A 14,881-nucleotide genomic window follows, 5' to 3' on the forward strand; every position below is an offset into this window, starting at 1 on the left:
TATTTCAAACCACCAGTGTTTGAAATAAGAACTGCATCTTTAAATGCGAAGCAGAGAAACCGAGGCCCAAAAATAGAACACGTACTTCTAATCTCCAATTGATTCGAAACGAAAGTGATGACGAGTGCTTTTGCCCGCTTGATTATCGAAGTGCCGGGACAATAAAATTGTCACCTCTGCTCACGCAAGGAAGTGCCTTAATGAGGGCGACACTTTTATGCTTGAGACAGTAAAAAAAAAAAAAAAAAAACTTCTTCCAGGCAGCCGAAAAACAAAAATACTAATTGTGGGCTTATATTGATGTTATTCCGTCGTGCTCTGTCATTTCCTGACGCGCCTAACTGGAAGAATTTCTGGCCCGAGATGGGGGTTGTTCATTGATGGCGAGGAAAATGTATTTCCTGCATTTTATTTGACGGCGGATCCACTTTAGCGTCGGCACGGCGCTGCTTTGCGGTTCTTTTAACGGGTTCCCGGGAGGGGGGCGAGCGGCGCTTCCTCCCCCTGCGTGTAACCCCTCGACCTGAAAATGTAAAGGTGATACGAAATCTTCCACTGAGCTGTCTCCAACGTGGAGGATAACGCGGAATGTTAGACGCTTGTGAGCGCGCTTAAGGAGATTTACGAGTCAGCTGAAGGAGCAGCCGTAAAAGTCAGCACCCCGCAGCTGATTCAAATCTATTACAAACTGAAAAGATGGAGAGTGAGAATACGATCAAGTTGATCTTTCTGAATTCATTGTTTTTTTTAAAGGGCCCGCTCGCTTTCAACTTTTCGGTGCATGACTTTTCTGGGATGGACGGACATTCCGGCACTTTGGAAAAAAGAACGGGCCGTTCACTTTTTGTGATGGATGCCTTTCTGGCTATCAGAGGCTTCGCCTCGCACAAACACATCTGAGCAATGAACTGTGACGAGTAGGAGTGTATCTCGCAGCACTCCCGACTTCCATTTTACAATAACAAGAGAAGCCAGCTGGAGGATAACCTTGACCAATCACGACATTAAAAAGCAAAAAAGATTAATTTTCAAGAAAGTAAGCGGAGTATTGATTATTTGTCGCTGGTTTCTTCCACCACTCATGGTGCGTTTCCCCTCTTAAATAACGGAAGTATAGTGCAGAATAATGAGTGAGTTCTGTGAGGCTTGACGGCTTCTCAGGCAGCCAGACTCCTTTTTAAAAAAAAAAAAAAAAAAAAAAGGACGTTCACTTCAGCAGTGAAAAATAAAGGATTAATATCCGGAAGCCTGGAAGTTTGAAAGGAGACAAAATCTTAAAGCGGTGTTCTTAATTATTTCTTTTTTCTTCTGATATGCAAACTCTTTTTTTTTTTAATTTATGTCTTTTTTTTCTGAAACGTAAACGGCCTTTCATCATGCAAGCTGTATGTTTTTTGACATGGCAGAAATAGGCTGATATGCAGTCAGCATGCGAATGAAGCAAAGCGTGTTTGATTGCCTGGGCTCCCTCTCCCCTGCAAGTGTGACCCGATTGCAGTAAGTCTTCATGCAGATGTCAAAATAGAGCCACGTTAAGAGCCTGATTGTTTCAGACTAATGGTCACTCAGCCCCTCTGATTGGTGCGCTTGGCTGCACTCGGCCCTGCCATTGGCCCCTTGCGGATTTAGCCATCGGAACATTTGCATTGGCTTCACTTTATTGTTTTCTTCTTGTCTGTTAATTCCAGTCTACAGAGCAGCCGCTGACCCATGGCCTGGAATCTCCAGCCAACTGCCGGAGCAGCCTCACAATCAATTATGTTTTGCCATTGACTGTATTGTCAAATGAAATTGGTGTTTATTTCACGTTCAGATCATTATTCAAGTTGCGTCCTGAAATCCATGCTCAAAGCTGAATATCAATTCCATATTTTGACGGGAAGCCGGTGTTTTGTGAAATTTGCTTGCATAATATTGAAATCAGCGCTAAGCTCACAGCCAAGAGAAAGCGTTGGCCTTCTTCCACCCGAGAGAGCAACTTGGCCAAGAATATGTCAGCGTGCTAAAGAGAGCCATGCTGCCGTTGCGTTTAGCTTATGCCGCCCGGACGCTCCAACACCAAGAACGCTGCTTTTTAATGAATTCTTCTTTTTTCCGTGTCTATTATTTACACGAGGTAACACCTTTTTATTATGTGAAGGGCAGAAAGGAGGGGGGGGGGGGCAGGAAGCAGCTTGGGCTGCATTTTTGTTCAGCGTCTGGGAACAGCATGCTTGTAAAGTACAACATCCCGCATCACATGACATTTCTGGTGGCTTGCTGGTTCTTCTTTGTGTTCGAATCTGTTGTCCTTCTACCGCTTCTTGTTTTGGATGGAGGAGCAGATAGGAATAGGAAGAACGTCGATATTGATTGTTTCGTTTTGATCCGCTGAATGTGTTTAAAATTGATTGTTATGCAAGGTCATGCGTAAAATCCTGTTTTTTTTTGTCGCGGTCTTACAATAAATATGAACGCAATATATTTAACAATAAATGTTCATTTTCTTAGCTTTCAAAATAACTTTTTTGTGGGAAACATTTGCACAGCTCTTGTTATTATACTTTATAATTTTTCTAGCCTTTTCATGTCATTTCTAAATTCCGATAGAAATACTTTATTGAAATTAACTTTTTTTTTTTTCTCCATTGCAGTTATCTCCCATGGTTTGAGATCTACTACAAGCTGTTGAACACCCTTGCAGACTACCTAACAAGACAACAGGTAATCATCTCATTTGCACGTTTGCAAATTCATCCTTATCCCATCATGCCCCGTGTCGTGATTGACAAGCGCAAACCAGGAAAACAAAAGAGGCGGTAATGAAAGCACAGCCCCCTTGAATGCGGAGGGGAAAAAAAAAAAAAACGTCCAATCCTCCGTGCGCGTGTTGCGAGCCATCTTGGGCTCGGCTGTGCTGCTCTTACTATGTTGACATTTCACACAGCAAACTGATCTAAAAATCCAAGTTACGAGTTGCTGCAAAACAAATGTGGAACATGCGCGCACAAAAGTCTTTTCCCCTGACTATTTGCTGCCAAATGTAAAATAGGCAGCAAAGTGGGGAGATGTGCAACATGTAGCGGGGAGAGAGGTGAAAGGAAAGGAAGAGGGCGGGGGGGGGGGGGGGGGGGGGTTTCTGGGGGGGAGACAGATCACGCTGCGGGACCGCTTTCACTTGTCATGTAGTTGGTGCTTCTTCCGCAAAGCCTCAGAGAGACTCTTGTTAAAGGGGAACAATCAGGAGCGCACGCGCCTTACATAAGCCTGGGAAATAAAAGCGTCTGATTGAAAGTGACTCAGCCGTCGTAAATAGGGAGGCGAGGGGGACACGGGGAGAGAAGTGGCTGGGATACCTTATCTGTTAGTCTGCATGATTTGCTTTCAATTTGATCCCCGCCCGCTGTCCGTTCCGGGCGAGAGGGAGATGTTGACAGACAAGGGAAGAGCCATGAGGGCTAAATGAACTGTTTCCTCGGGCCGTGTTGTTGACCATGCGTGTGAGCGTTCAGCCTCCCGTGACAGGAGGCTGGATGGATATTGCTGTTGCTGCCTTGTACACCACATAAAAAAAAAAACAGCATATCAAACAAAGAACAATCCCACAGTTTAACTGCGAGTGGCAAAAGTGTACCCCCCCCCCCCCCCCCCTTCCGAGGCCCGGCAGCGTAAATAGCAGTCTTGTCATGGAGCTCATAAATGCCGCTGGAATAATTTCCGAGCCTGTTCTGTGGTCAAGTGAGCTCTCTGAAGGTTTCTTAAAGCCCTTGTCTTTGGAGTGGGGGGGCTGCCTTAATTACCGACAGCACTCTCTGGCCTGTAAATCAAGCTTGCTGGATAATGGCCGTCTGCAACTTGAAAGTCACACCTCTTTTAACCTCAACCGTATTTATTAAGCATAGCCTTCTATTATTGGGACAAAAGTATCGGGGCGCCTACGTGGAAATACAGAGTTGCTTTAGACTCCATTTATGAGTTCAAAAAAAGACACACAATGATCATCGTAATCACGTTATTCACAAATGTATAATTTCATTCAAAGGAATAAATTCATGTCTCTTGCTTGTTCCGCAGAATAACGACTTGAATGACATGCTGAACTCTCTCTATGAACTTCCCGTGCCAAAGCCCTTCACGCCAGTCAACCTGAGTGTGGTAAGAAAAAGTCCATCTAATATGCTCTTTTTGCCCGACCGAGGCATCGAGACATGAACTCCATTCACACGAGATCATTTATGCTTTACTTAGAAATATATATATATAAAACTCAGTTTTTAGAGTATGCGGAAAATATGGCACGGAAATAAACAGGAAATAAATAGGGCAGAAATGGAGACATTGGCAACGTATGGAGATGGAGGAGCAGAAAGCAAAAAATGTCGAGGGGGAGGAGATTTCCATGTGCTCCATTGAAAGACACGAAAAGCAGTGGACTGTTTGGAAACAACAAGTCGGCTAACAGGCTTTTGCTGAGATAAGCCTGAAGTGTTTAGAAACGGACGCGTCCTCTCACAACTGGCCACGTCCGCCGCCTATCAAAACGAGGAAGGGCTTAACGAGCCCGAGGCCTTCAAAGTCCGAGCGTCCACTTTTGACACCAACTCCCCTGCTGTGTTTCTACCTCATACATAAAAGACACGTTCTTAAACAGGTGGCATTAACCTGCCACCATGGTCTTCAGCCAGCGCTATTATTTCGGCTCGCTCGCTCGCTCGGCTTCTCCCCCATTCCGTAATAGCATCAAACGCTTTTGTTGTTTTTCGGCTCCTCCTTTTTTTCAGCCAATTAAAACGAGCAAGTCCGGGTCCCCGCAAGGATACGCATCTAATTATAAGGATACATTTACAACATCATGACACTAATATGACACAATCGGTTCATCAAAATGAAGCTTTGCAGGTTTCCTTTGTGTCAGAAGAAATTGTGAATCTTCGGGTGTCATTGAGAAAGGTGATACCCTTCTTTTTTTTTCCGGAGAAGACACTTATTCGATAATTAATTGATGAAGCCGGTTATTCCCGAAAAGTGTTTTTTTCCTTTCATTTTCAATCACGCCAGCCAAGAAGCGGAACGCTTGTCCCCCTTTCATGTGTGAACCCTGTTTTGCTCTTTTATTTATTTATTTCTCTCCCTCTCTCATTGTGCAAGAATGAGCAGTTGTATATTGCCACTGGGCAAGTACTGAGAGATCGGCCAAGCAAGGAACCGGTGAGTGAATGGCAGAAAAGGGAGGAGGAGGAAAGGAAAGGAAAGGAGGCTGCTGCTGCTGCTGCTGTGAAATGCGAAACCGCGGCTGTACTAACCACATGGGAGCCGCAGCTTTCCAATCTGGCCAAATAAGCTGCAGTATCTTTTTAAAACATAACAAAAACAAACTATCTTGGGCTTTGGTTGGTGCGTGCTGCTTCTTCTCTGGAAAACAATCAAACTTTGTAAATGATTAATGCCTCTCCACATTGCCGTACTCTCACCATGAATATCAAGATTTTTTTTTTTTCTTTTGTACTTACATTTTATGTTAAAAGCAAAGGCAATTGTGCTCAAAAAATCTCCTTGATGCCTTTCCAGTTAACCCACTTTTAGTGTTTTTGTATAAACATAACTTGGAGAGATGAAGAAGAAAAAGCAGCCGTTGAAAGCCTGGATTGAATCGCTGGTTTGTGCCACGCATTTGTGGGAAAACATCATTTAGAATGCATGATGAAATGTTTATTCTCTAGAAATCTTGTTTGTTGTTAGGTGTCTTTTTTTCTCGTTTGGCTCACTTGATATTTTTATTATCAGGAGTAAATACAATTGCCAAGATGATGAGGTCATTTGGTAGTATGAATTCAAATTTAAATCACCTTGCAGGTATCTCGAGCTTCATCATAAGGTGGACAAGAACACATATGTCTTCTAAATTATTAATATATGGATATTTTGTTGGAGAAATAAGATAATCCAAATGAGGTTTGGATTCCTGCTACGTTTTAACGTTTGTTTTGCCTTATGCGACAGGAAATACAGTTGAACCGTTTCAACAATAACATGATAATTGTTTTGGTCCGTAATACAGAAACACGAGGGAGAGGAATATTTTGCAGTGTTTCGTGAGTAATTACGCAGATTTGCGCAGTCTGTTAGTGTGTCTCAATTGACTATTTATCACAACGTTGCTATTCTTTCTGCTGAGGCGGTGTTTTAAGTGGGGGGAAAAAAAATAGCTGTTGCCAGGTAAAATAAAGTTAATTCATAAATAAATATATATTCGTTTATTGAAAATAACTACATCATTTAAAAAATGAATACATATTTAAAAAAAATTGTTTATAGATAAATACATAATGTAAAAAATATTTACAATTTTGTTTGTCTGAATTTTGAAAATGTCCAATAGCATTTCGAACGATTTGCATGATTTCTGGAGTTCACTCAGCACTGTCTTAAGTCCCTTTAAATTTGGTGATGGGCTTTTCTAGAATTCTACCAAATGACTCCTAACTAACATAATTGCCCTGGGATTAATCTCTTATCCTCTTATTCCATGGCTTTAATCAGAGCATTGTTGTTTCACCCCTTTGGTCATTTGGATGGTCCGTGACTTTCTAATGCCATGTTTACTGGAGATGCATATACAATTGTGAGATTTGTCATGGTGATGAATGAACACTGCAGGCCAATTCAATCGAGTCATTGTTGGACGGTATTAAAAAAAGTACTGAAAGTCTCATGAGCCACTCTGCCATGTGTTTGGGGGGGGACAGGCCGGCAACAGATGCTTTGCCTACCTGTCTCCAGACAGAACCCCTCTCCGGCCTCTTTGATCGGAACACCGCGAGTGCCCTGCTCTCCCAAAGTGAGACAGGCATCTCTGTGATCCTCCAAACAAGCCGTGTTTGCGTGCTGGCTGGCTGGCTGGCTGGCTGGCTGGTTGGCTGGCTGGCACACATAAATCTCGCCTTCCCAACGCTTAAATAAAGAGTGGGCTTTTCCACCAGAGACCTCACCCCAGTCTGCGTCTACGGGGAGATGAGTTTCGATTGAGCTTCTGTAAGCCCGATAAAAGCAGCGCCACAGTTCAGACACCAGCTCAGCAATTCATATAGACAGAGCTGAAGATGAGCCATAAATCATAGAACAAAGCCCCCCCCTCATTTTCTTCTATGTAAGTGGTGCGCTTCACTGGTGACCTTCTCTCTTCTTTCTCCTGCATGTTTGTGTTTTGCGCAGCACTCCTACTTCATCGCCCCGGATATCAATGGCCTGCCAACTATCCCAGAGAGCGTAAGTATTTGTGGAAAAGCAGACAGAGAGAGAGAGATAAAGCCAGCCCTCTCTTCTGGAAACATCTCTGCCTCTAATCGTATTTAACCAGCTACACTTGTCATCTTTTGAAACCGTTGCGTCATCCTCTTGTTTGGCTTTGGTCTCCCGCTGCTGATACATTTTCATGTTGAAGTTCAGCCACTTCCACGGGTATTAGAGACTTTAGATGTAACTCGCCCCTTTTTTTTCCGATTTGGAGTCGAGCATCGGCGCATGCAAATCTCGACCGCTTTCATTCACCTTTAGGAACAAAGTAAAAAGGTCGACGCCCAGATAGACCATGAGGACGCTTTGTTATGATATCCCTCTCTGCCTTTCTGCCCATTTCTAGAGAAACCTGACGGAATACTTTGTGGCCGTGGATATCAACAACATGCTGCAACTGTACAGCAGTATGCTTCACGAGCGGCGCATCATCATTACCTCAAGCAAGCTGAGCACTGTGAGTCACTCCCATTGGCTAGCGTTTGCTAGCGTGTCATTTACTCGCCGCGTGATGTCATCGTTCGGGCAAGCCGTCTCAAACTCGTACCTTGCCGAGATTGATCGGTTCCTTCGAAGCGTCCGTTTGCTCTTTTGTTATGCTTTATTATCACAAAAGTAATCGAAAATGGATTTTAATCGGAAAATCGTTTTTGATTGAACGGAACCAAATTGTACTGTTCCTGCATCACATGACATATGAAATCGAAAGGTCATCCTGATGAATTGAACCAAATTGAGTCATTCCACTTGAATCGTATGTATCGCGATACCCATCGAATCGTCTTTTTTTTTCAGAACGATGCACGGAACTGTATGTAACCAAAACGTCTTTGGGAATGGATCGCTTAATGAGCCCTTAATTATTTTCAACAGGGTGAATCTTGTTGATAACTAGTCACATAACTCGCATCGTGTGTGTGTCTATGAGAGAGGGAATCCTTCCGACCCCCCCCCCCCCACTTTCTTCCTTCCTTCCTCGGTTCCTCCTTCCACCCTTATCTTTGTGTTTGCTGAGGCAGAGCCAAATGTTTATGACAGATGAGATGGAAGCGGGAAGTGATGTCACCCCGCTCCTATCTGTATCTCGAATGTAGCCGAATCCAATATCAGCAGCCCGGCTGGCGCTGTCCAAGGTCTCCAGCCCTCCTCGACGTTCACCTGTGTCAAAACAGCAGCAATTTGCGTCAATGCGATTCGAAAAGCTCGTGTTATTTATCCTAAGAAAATATACCGGCGGGATATTTTAAGAGATTGTCGGTCAGACCTCTAGCTCTCTGCCTTTTATCCCGCGCAATCCATCATCCACTCATCTGTCGATCCATCCGGCTTCCTCTGGGAGGGCTGTTTTGGTTCGGTAGCCGTATATGTCAGGCGCCGTAGTACAAAGGTATTTTCACATCCCCGCTGGGATTACTTGCAGGCCTTTGCATTATTACTGCTCCTGTGATGCATTCTTTTCTTTTTTTTTTTCTGACTGACCTCCAAGTTCAGGAGGAAAAGTAATGCATAGTTAGCTGGAAGGAACCCAGCTCATTATCCAGCCCATTGTCTGGTGATCAAATAGGTGAATAGTATATAATGGATGTCAGTTTGTCATAATGTTTGATAAAGTGACTGCTGGCAGTCGCGGGATGGACAGTCGTGTTTTCAAAGCTTGTTTTGTACTCGTAGTGGAGGAGTTGTGGCGATGCTGGAAGATGAGCGCACACACAAATGCTACTTGGTGTGGAAAAAAAACGATATTTTCAACACTTAAAACAGCAGCACCGTTGTTCATCATTTATCGACAGGAACGTCATCAAATCATCATATTGATAATAATATAAAACTGGTTTAGAAAATTCTATTCTACTTTTGGGTGAGTTTTGTGAGGAAGAACTTGCACAAAAACTTCAAGATGAACTCCGACGGAGATGGCCAGCTATTTCTCAAAGGTGTAATATCAGTGACCTTTGCTCCCCTCCAATGTTTTTTGGGGGTTGAACAAATCCCGCAGACACACACCAGCAACTTTTCGGAAGAGCGGAATCGTCTTTATCGCCAATGCCTACCCAGTCGGCCCAACTCGGCGGTGAGTCTGGAAAGTGGACACAGAGTCGAACAAATGTAGCGCGTTTATTCTTTCCGCTCGGGGGTGTTAAAGCCTCCAGTGAAGCCGGCGTGTCAATCCGAGCGGCCAACAGCAAAGGAATAAATCATCATTGTACAACAATGCAGCGGTTGACTTTTTGCTGTTTCGTGACCAGAGGTGAACACAGTGGCGGAAGGGGGCGGGAGCCAGCCGAGCGTGGAGCCTTGTCACGGTGCCGTATAATGGGGCTGCATCGGGCCTTGCGCTAACTAGTCAGCTGGGAGGACACCCCCCCTTCCACGTCTTTCATCTGCCTCGGCCCCCCAGCTCGCAAAGCCCTGCCTACCGTGCAAACTCGCCGAGCCTCGGCCCCAGCGTGGTCTGACAGCAGCCTGTCAGGCAGGCCTATGCTAACAAGGCGCTCGCTGGCTCGCTCTCCATCCAGCACGGCCCAGAGTGCCAGCTGTCTCTCTGTTTCCTGCCTTTTTCCTCTGTTGTTGCCCGACTTGACTGTGTCTCTCGACTTGGTCCTCTCTGACATATGATTATTATATATTTTTTTTACCCGTCTAGCTACTACACCTCTCTTCCGTGTCTTTTAGCTTGATCTCAACCTCAAGCCAGGTGTTCTGCTGCCGTAGCCACTAATGTGGCCATTTGCATGGCGTGGGTGTTTTTTATTATTTTTTTTTTTTTGCACGCCTGCATCTGTTTCTATGTGCAGGTACTCACACCTTATGTCTTTGTGACAGATTCTCTGTCGCGCGTGTAGGAGGCCTGCCTTCCTGCCCGCCGGGCCGGCGCGAGTTGTTGCCCGCGGCAACACACCTGCCCTCTTTCTCTCTTCTGCTGCCACGTACTTGTTGTGAGGCACGCTCGTGTCGCACTGGGCCCGACATCCTTGTTTGTCTACAGAGGCCAAAGCAGACTGGCTAATTGGAAGCTTAGTTGGTGCCGAGAAGGAGAAAGAAAGAAAGGCTAATATAGTGCAACAATAAAACAAAACAGGAAGCTGCAGGCTGGCTTGGACTGAAAGACAGCTGGAAAGATAAAAATAGGAAAAATTAGATTTTTTGCAAAAAAAAAAAAAAAAAGAATTTGGCCTGTTTTAAATGCAAATCTTACTCGGAATGCGTTCTGCATTTGATAAAATCTTAAATCATCTGCTGTGCGTTTGGTGAAAGCACATTTTATTTAACAATGAAAGGAAAATGATTTCAACACCGCTGTCCTCACTTCTAATTTCGTTTCACTTAAGTCTTTCGTTAGGACACACAGAGAGAGCCAGCTGTGAGACACTCTTCAACTTTTTCTTCTCCCCATCTTTTTTGGTGCTCGTCCGTCTCCCATCTTTTCTGTCCGTGGTCCAATTGCGAACGAGTCTCCAAGTAGCCGTCTTTTTTTATATTTCGGCGACAAGTGCACTAAAAAGCTCTCAGGGCACAACCAAAGACCCTGACTGCTTTTTGAAGCAGGCTGTCGCTGTATAATCGCTTAGCGGATTGGGGGGGGGGGGCAACACACACATACACACCCGCCCGCCTGCCCGCCCGCCCGCGCACAGTGTGAAAGGCAGGCAGCCCCTCATTACCGGGCTGAGCCCCGGTCCCCGAGGACTGGACCCAGCACCTAATCCTGTATTTGTTCTTGGGGACTGTATCTGTGATTCTCCATTGAATGGAATATTAAGCACCCAGGTCTTTTGTGGAGCGTGTAAGCCATTTGGCTTCACTCATCTATTATTTATCAGCCTGGCAAATATTTTATCAACCTTAGCCTCTTATGGCGTCACGTGAATCCCCTCTGTCCCAATCCTCTGACCCCTCCCCTGAAAGAAAAAAAAAAACTCCTTGAATGAAGCAGTATTCTATTTTTAATCCTTTCAAGTTAGCTGTTGAGCTAGCGTATCGTAGTCGTCCATCTCTATCTATTAAGAGATAGCAAATATATCTCTTGAATATCTTAGGATGGCTAACCTCCTCCATTCTCAGGTAACTCCCCCAAAAGAGTGAGTGGGTGTTGGGAGAGTGAGAGACTCCTCTTTTTCCCTTTCAACCTGCAAGTAAATCACCCCAGTTGGGGGGCTCACCTTGAGGCCTGCTGGAGATAATTGGACTTGGTTAGCGAGGTGTTCTGTGCCATTACCTCCTGGTACCACTGAATGGCTGGGGCTTGTCTCGCACTCCCAGAGGAGGAATATACTCGCCTGTTGGATCTCCACTTTGTGTGTGTGTGTGTGTGCGTGCATGACTGCTGACCTCTCTTTATCACAAATTAATGGCCCTTTATCATCACTACGGTGGGGGAAAGAAAAAAAAAAAAGAATGGGATGATTTTGATAGCGACTCCTCCACCGAGCGTTTCGCGTTCCCACATTAATATTCATCGGATTGATTTGGTGGAATGAACAAAAGAAGCCAAAGTGTTTGCGAGGGAATTCTTTTTGACATTGTTGTGTTGCGTGAGGAGGAAATATGCATATTCAGATATGCACAGAGCAAGGCACCAATTAAAGCTTGATTAAGCCTTAACTGTTGCGAGATTGCACCGAGACAACAATTTTTTTTTTTTTTCTCCCCTTTAGTCAATGGGAAAAATGAATTAAATTCAAATAAACATGCGCGGAGAAATGTCCGGGCTTGATTTGAGGTGGAGGAGAAGACTGGTGGTGGTGGCGGGGGGGGGGGCTCATTTCGGCAGTGGTGGATTTGGCTCTTGGCCGGTCAATTGTGACACTTTGTGTGTCAGTGAGCAGAGGGTCTCCTGGTGGTTGGCTGTGTGTGCGTGACAGTGTGTGTCCGCTTCACACATTGAGTGTGAAGCCGTAGCTGTATAACAGCGGCTGCTGCTCTGCTCCGGGGTGTGTCCCGGTGGTATTGGCCTAGCCGGCAGTCTCTCTTGGCTAACTCATGTTTCATTCTTTGGCAATTTGCCCTAATGAAGTCCCGCAGGAGCCCCTCAGACCTCTGTTCTCTTTCCATATTTAATCATGTTATTTTAATCTGGGGGATGAGCTAACGCCTCGTTCCCCCGCCGTGCCTGCCCGTGTGTGTGTGCGTGTTGCAGGTCATTACTTTTAGCCTGCTTTTTTAAGAGACGCCGTGTCAAAAAGGGGGGGGGGGGCGTGGCGCTAAGACAATGGAAGACGACGATTTTAATTTTTTCTGCCCTTTCGCTTTGACTGGAGTGTCATCTTCATTTGATTGCACCTCATTATTTGTTTAAGAGGTTGATGATTCAAGTTCTTTTATTCTTCTCCCACTCTGTGACTTTTTTTTTTTGCTCATTTTGATTTTTAGGACGACCGACAGACGTGTGTTTCGCTGCAGTTGCACTTAGTCAAAAAAGAATCCTGCAAATATGAAGTCATAGACATTTTAAAAATGCAATGTAAACAATTCTGAAAGATGTAATCATAATGTATGATCATCATCAGATGAAATTTGTTTGTGTGGAAAAACTCACTTGATCAATTTGAATGTTTTCTCACCAGTTGAACCTCATCAATGAATTTGACTTTGTCCTTTTCTGTCTAGTTAACGGCGTGCGTGCACGGTGCAGCTGCTTTGCTCTTTCCAATGTACTGGCAGCACATCTTCATCCCTGTGCTGCCCCCGCATCTTCTGGACTATTGCTGGTAAGGCTTGCCACCTACGCACACGCACAACATAGCCGTGATCGGTCACATGTGCCTTTCACCACTGTTCATCACTGATGTGATTTTCAACACTCTGCAAAGACTCAGCAGCAGCTGATTGAATCACGCGGGGTGTCCTTCCAACTCTGATGAGCCAAATCAAATGTTATTAGATGTTATATGGTGCGCCTGCATGTACGTGCGTAGTTGTTGATGGACGATAGTGTCACATGTTACACGGTAACGCTAGCAGCCTGCTGCGTGTTGCTGGCTTGAATTAGGTTGATTATGAGTCTGCAGCTCCCGAATCCTCTCGGGCACACAACGCTATTCAATCAAAAGGATGCCTGAAAATGTCTTTTAGTTGTTTGACAGGTGGCTTGGATGGCAAAACAATACTCAGTGATTCACTATGCTTTTTTTTTTTTTTTAAGTCATAACAATGGTGACATTTACAGTCAGTCGTTGGCATTAATCATAAGTAGAAGTCAAATACAGTTGCGGCCATATTAACGACTTTTTTTTCACCCTAGTGATGTTTGAATTCAAATTCAGTGGCCAAGTTGCTCCGGAGCATTTTGCGCATTATAATAATCAAAATAAAAAATCTGCTTCCACTTTCCAACACTATTGCTTTAAAATATCAACATTTTTTTGTTATGTTCATTTTTTTGTGACATATGCGTAATAATGATACTCTCAGACATAAACATGACAAAGCTCTCAAACATAAGTTGGCTACGCTAGAAAGTGGGATGGAATCCAAATGACTTCCCCCCCCCCCCCCCCATCCTTCCATACAGAAAATGAATTCACGTGTGAAATTAGTTGTAGCAACTTTCCCCTATGATTTTGAGTACTGATGAATTGTTTTCCTTTTCCTCCATCTGCAGTGCCCCAATGCCATACTTTGTGGGAGTTCATTTTAGTCTGCTGGAGGTATGTTTGTTGATTTTTTTTTACATTTTTTAAGTATGCATCATCACATAAAAGTACATATGCATCATTATGTATGTAGTATATGAAGGAGCGTGCACAGTTTACAGCTGGATAAAGTTTACAAAGCAAACAAAGATATGCAATAACTTTACTGTACTCATTTACTGTTGATGAAGTAAGGCTCTAACTATCATTCCCAAATGACGCCCTGCTATTTTGGCTGAAAAGACGTTAAGCACACAGGAGGAGGAAAAAAAAATACTGGAAGCACAAACAAACGCCATTGTTATAAACCTTTGTGTTGTTTGGTGGGGCGAGCCATCACCGCAGCCATTGTTTGTGAGCGCAAGCTTGTGTGTGTGTACGTGTGATAGTTGTGTGACAGTTGTGGCAGTGGCAGTATTTATCACACTCTGCATCCATGACAGACCTCCTTTCTTGCCACTCCATAATTAGTCCAGATCAGCATGTGAGCCTCCACTGCACACACAGGCTGTCACAAAAGTGACAAACTAGAAAATTCACACACTATGCGCCCCTCCCGAACACACACACGCACGCACGCACACACACCTGCCTGTATCCTGCATCACACTGAAATAATTGTTGCGTTTGTTGCCATCAGGATGCACGCAGCGTAGCACACAATCACTGTGTTGTTGACGCATGAGATTCCAGTGCTGAGGAGAGTGTGCAATTCTCATATCCTCTTTCAGTGGCATTCTTCACGCGGCGCGCGTGTTACAGTGAGAAGGTTCTGATCCGATTGGACGTTTTCATTAGCAATCCCAAGGCAGCGTATAAAGCGTGCTTATGTGTTGCGTGTGTATTTTCTCAGACAATCGCAATATGTCACTCGGATAAAAAAAAAACAACACAGATCCACAAAAAAAGTGTGCATTGGAAAATGAAAACAAACAAACAAAAAGAAATTAATTAATTAATTAAATAAATAAATAAAT

General features: G+C 44.3%; 1 protein-coding gene across 5 annotated transcripts in view; it reads left to right on the forward strand.

The window, feature by feature from the left end:
• dennd1b (DENN/MADD domain containing 1B) overlaps positions 1-14,881 on the forward strand; it is a 66,652-nt gene that overhangs the window by 26,226 nt on the left and 25,545 nt on the right. For 2 of the 5 annotated variants that reach the window (XM_061297308.1, XM_061297304.1), the window contains 7 exons: positions 2,634-2,703; positions 4,054-4,134; positions 5,128-5,187; positions 7,192-7,245; positions 7,619-7,729; positions 12,880-12,980; positions 13,874-13,919. In XM_061297308.1, the coding sequence (XP_061153292.1) occupies positions 2,634-2,703; positions 4,054-4,134; positions 5,128-5,187; positions 7,192-7,245; positions 7,619-7,729; positions 12,880-12,980; positions 13,874-13,919 (523 nt within the window). Of the gene's footprint in view, positions 1-1,406; positions 1,498-2,633; positions 2,704-4,053; positions 4,135-5,127; positions 5,188-7,191; positions 7,246-7,618; positions 7,730-12,879; positions 12,981-13,873; positions 13,920-14,881 lie in introns of all 5 variants that reach the window. The other 3 variants (XM_061297309.1, XM_061297305.1, XM_061297306.1) reach the window with 3 other exon arrangements.

This window comes from Syngnathus typhle, linkage group LG14, assembly GCF_033458585.1.
Source record: "Syngnathus typhle isolate RoL2023-S1 ecotype Sweden linkage group LG14, RoL_Styp_1.0, whole genome shotgun sequence".
Taxonomy (NCBI): Eukaryota; Metazoa; Chordata; class Actinopteri; order Syngnathiformes; family Syngnathidae; genus Syngnathus; species Syngnathus typhle.